At 47.3% G+C, this 3653-nt stretch overlaps 1 protein-coding gene across 2 annotated transcripts; it reads right to left on the bottom strand.

Annotated features, from left to right (window-relative positions):
* Positions 1–1989: 1989 nt before the first annotated feature.
* On the bottom strand, positions 1990–3653 carry LOC123571569 (somatotropin-like). Of its 2 annotated transcripts, XM_045384535.3 has the most exons (5): positions 3582–3653; positions 3160–3320; positions 2815–2934; positions 2557–2721; positions 1990–2295 (listed from the first exon to the last, which is right to left on the bottom strand). In XM_045384535.3, the coding sequence occupies exons 1-5, from the start codon at positions 3589–3591 to the stop codon at positions 2098–2100; spliced, it is 654 nt and encodes a 217-aa protein (XP_045240470.1). In that variant the 5' UTR covers positions 3592–3653; the 3' UTR covers positions 1990–2097. The 2 variants fall into 2 exon arrangements, with proteins under 2 accessions (XP_045240470.1, XP_045240469.1); XM_045384534.3 differs by having other exon boundaries at positions 2557–2934.

Raw genomic sequence — 3653 nt, forward strand, 5'->3', positions numbered from 1 at the left:
TATCACGTGCATTCAACAAATACTTACAAAGATGGGTCACCTTTCCTTTTAAAACACGCAAGCCAAGAGATAATTAAAATTGTGCTCATTCTATCGACTTCTAAAGACCGTGAGATTTCTAAATAATTTTAAGGCCGAATGAAGGACGCTGCAGGAATATTGATTCCAGCTTTGTGCAAGAAATAGTTTTCTGCAATGAGAGTGGTTTAATAGAATGAGGAGCGCTGTGAAAAAGTGATTCCCTTGGTCCTAGTGCTACACACTCGTAATTGGAATACTGACTATAATGGATGCCGGAGGATAAGATTCCCAAAGTAGAAGAAACTAGACTGACTTATGAGGCCCTTCTAACTTCAAAATGCCATAATTTTAAAGCCAGATAGTAGAAGAACTACGTAAGATGTAGGAATGACTTCTGAACTGAGAAATGCAGCAGCTCCAGAGTTCTTCTTATTTCAGCTTTCGGCCACTCCCCAAGGACTGAGTTATTAACTGTAAAATAGCCAAAAATGAACACAAATGGGTCTCATTATCAAGAAAATTCATTATAGTACATAGGAATCAGAACTTCTAAAGAAGATTAATTAGGGGGTTGATTTTTTGCATTGCAGAATAATTCCTGACTTCATGAAATCATTTTTGGATACTAGAGTTCCTGTGAGCATCTTAGTATCGATTTATAGGTCACCAGTCACTTAGCCAAAGTGCTTGGCAGAGTAAACTCTTAACTCTAAAGAACTAACCACCGCTCTTTAGTGCTTCTCAACACTAAACATCTGAAATGTTCATTATTTCCTAATTGTCAAGGAAAACAATATAATTTCACAACAGATATTTAGACACTCCATCAGAAAACACAAAACATCCAAAAATTCAATGCAGAAATAACTACAATTTCTTGAGTACTATAATATATCAAAAATGTCACTGTGTTTAATCCTCTCATAATCCTAGTAAAGCAATATATTATTATCTCAGCTTGGTCAAGTAATTTATTCAGGAGCACTAAATTATGTAAAAACCAAATTTTTCTGATTCTTTCCCTTACACCAAGTTCCCCAATCAGCATCTCTTAGAATAAACTTGCTCACAAACAGCTTGGAGACCATGTGTGTTTGGGTTAATTTTTGCTCTTAATATATGTTCAATATGTGTTGCCAGTGTTTAAATGTTAGATTTCACGTAAAGGTCTGAATATCCTAGCTGTCTCAAAGAATCAGAAGGTCTGGAAGCCCTGTCCCTGCAGTCCTGATGGTGACAGGCTGGGTGGGTCCTACCTCAGCAGGGGCTTGAGTGCTGCAGATTGTGCTGGTTCTCACCCCTCTGTGTTGCATCCACCAAAGGAAAGCGAGTGTCATCTGGGATTTATCCTATTCCATCCAGCCCTCATTGCTTACATTGATATCTTCCTGGCACCTGTTGTCACTGCATTTGCAACCCCAAATAAAATCTCTCTTCCACTTCCCTCACCCTAATTCTGATTCCAAAAGCTCTCGTTCTGTATGTCTGAAACTCATTTTTGCATTGTTCTCATTTCCCAAGAGTAGTTGGGCTTAAGGAATATTGATCTTAAAGTTGTTCTGCACACAAGTAATTCTATTATATTGTTTCCTCACCTGTTGGGAAGCTTTTGCCTCGGCACTTAATAGCCCATCTTGTTTTCATTTCTTCTCATTCCTGGGGGGCCAGGTTTGGTGTTGATGGTAATGGTGGGACAGGAAGAAATGCCTTCAAGTCATCTCTGGGATGACCATTGAGCTATGACCAGTGAGCTGGGACCACTGACCTGGTGGAATGGCCTTAGTGAGTAACAGACTGCAGTGATGTGTCAGCTTTCTTATGGCACAGGAACAACCAAATCTCTTATATTTCAGTGGCCTGGTTCCCAATAGACCCTGCAGGCCCTACAGGTTGTCTTCCCAAGCTGCCCCTTGCTTCACACCACCACCTTCCACCCCATAATATTATAGAAGGACACCTAGTCAGACAAAATGATACAACTTAATTTTATTAGGACAAGGTTGGTGGGCACTGGAGTGGCACCTTCCGGGGCCAGGACAGGCACTGGGGAGGGGTCACAGGATGCCACGCGGGCACCTAGAAGCCACAGCTGCCCTCCACAGTGCGGCACTGCACCATGCGCAGGAATGTCTCGACCATATCCATGTCCTTCCTGAAGCAGTGGAGCAGCTCGTAGTTCTTGAGCAGTGAGTCATCGTTCTGTGAGTCTGTGTCAAACGTGCTGTAGGTCTGCTTGAAGATCTGCCCAGTCCGGGGGCTGCCATCTTGCAGCCTCTGCAAAGTGAAGGAAGAGAAGGAGAGGCTGAGCGCTTGGTCACTGTTCCCTCCCTCCCTCTCTCATTCATTCATTTTCCTCCCTCCCCTTCAGGGTGTAGAGAAAGACCTGGAGGATTGATTCACCAGGGGAAATGAAGACTAAGGTGAGTTCTCTTGGGTCAGGGCCTGACTGCTAAAAAGAGGGCAGCAGTGTTTCTCTCCCCCAGCCCTCGAAGCCAGTGAGGTTGCAGGATTGGGGAACCCTGGCGCCACCCTCACCCGCATCAACGTTTGGATGCCTTCCTCTAGGTTCTTTAGGAGGTCATAGGCATCGCTCTCCGAGGTGCCATACACCAGGTTGTTGGCAAACACACTCCCGAGTAACTGCACGGGCTCCAGCCACGACTGGATGAGAAGCAGGGAGATGCGGAGCAGCTCTAGGTTCTGCAGGGGAAGGACACGCAGTGGCTGTGCTGCCCGGGGGCTCTGACCACAGGCCTCCCCTATCCCCACCTTGGGGAGAAGGTATCCACTCACGGATTTCTGCTGCGTTTCCTCCCTGTTGGAGGGTGTGGGAATAGACTCTGAGAAGCAGAAGGAGGCCTGGGGGTTCCCCATGAGCGAATGCTTCTTTTCCTTTGGGATGTAGGTTTTTTCCTAGGAGAAGGACCCCCCCACCAAGAGGGACTGCTGGTCTCTATGCTGGAGACCAGCTCCCATTGTTACTTCTCTGAGAACCTTGCTCAGTGTATGCTCATCTGCCGGCATTTTCGCTTCAGAAAACAACCGTGAGCTCCTTAGTCTCCTCCCATGACTTCCCAGGCGGGGGAAAGTCACCCCTTCCTGCCACCCCTGACACGCACCCATTCCCCAAGAGCTTACAAACTCCTGGTAGGTGTCAAAGGCCAGTTGGTGCAGGCGATGGGCTTGCATCATAATGTTGTCAAAAAGCCTGGATAAGGGTACGCTTGGGACCCTACCAGCCTCTTGAAGCCAAGGCAGGCAGAGGAGGGCAAAAACCAGGAGCAGGGATGTCCGGGAGCCTGGGGAGAAACCGGAGGGCAACGGAGGGAGCCAGAGAGCAAGAGGCCAATGCTCTCCCCGCCCCAGGAGCTGTTTGTTTTTCTCTCTCCATCCCTCCAGGGACCAGGAACATTCTGATATTGGTTAAATATCTGGGCTTAGATGGCGATACTCACATTCAGAAGCCCCAAACCTGAGGGTTAGTGCCCCCGTCCCATCTACAGGGCGCCACCTCTCCCCTCGGGACACATCGTGTCGAAAGGGATTTTAGGGGCGCTTACCTGCAGCCATTGCAGCTAGGCGAGCTGTCCACAGGACTCTGAGTGGTTCGGGCAGTCGGGCTTTGAGATCCT

This window comes from Macaca fascicularis, chromosome 16 (assembly GCF_037993035.2).
Source record: "Macaca fascicularis isolate 582-1 chromosome 16, T2T-MFA8v1.1".
Classification (NCBI taxonomy): domain Eukaryota; kingdom Metazoa; phylum Chordata; class Mammalia; order Primates; family Cercopithecidae; genus Macaca; species Macaca fascicularis.

Coding starts and splice junctions, on each gene's coding strand:
- LOC123571569 (XM_045384534.3), bottom strand. Junction 2,935..3,159: donor TTGACACCTACCAGGAGTTT/GTAAGCTCTTGG, acceptor TCCTTCTCCTAG/GAAAAAACCTACATCCCAAA. Junction 2,296..2,556: donor GCATCCAAACGTTGATGCGG/GTGAGGGTGGCG, acceptor TTCACTTTGCAG/AGGCTGCAAGATGGCAGCCC.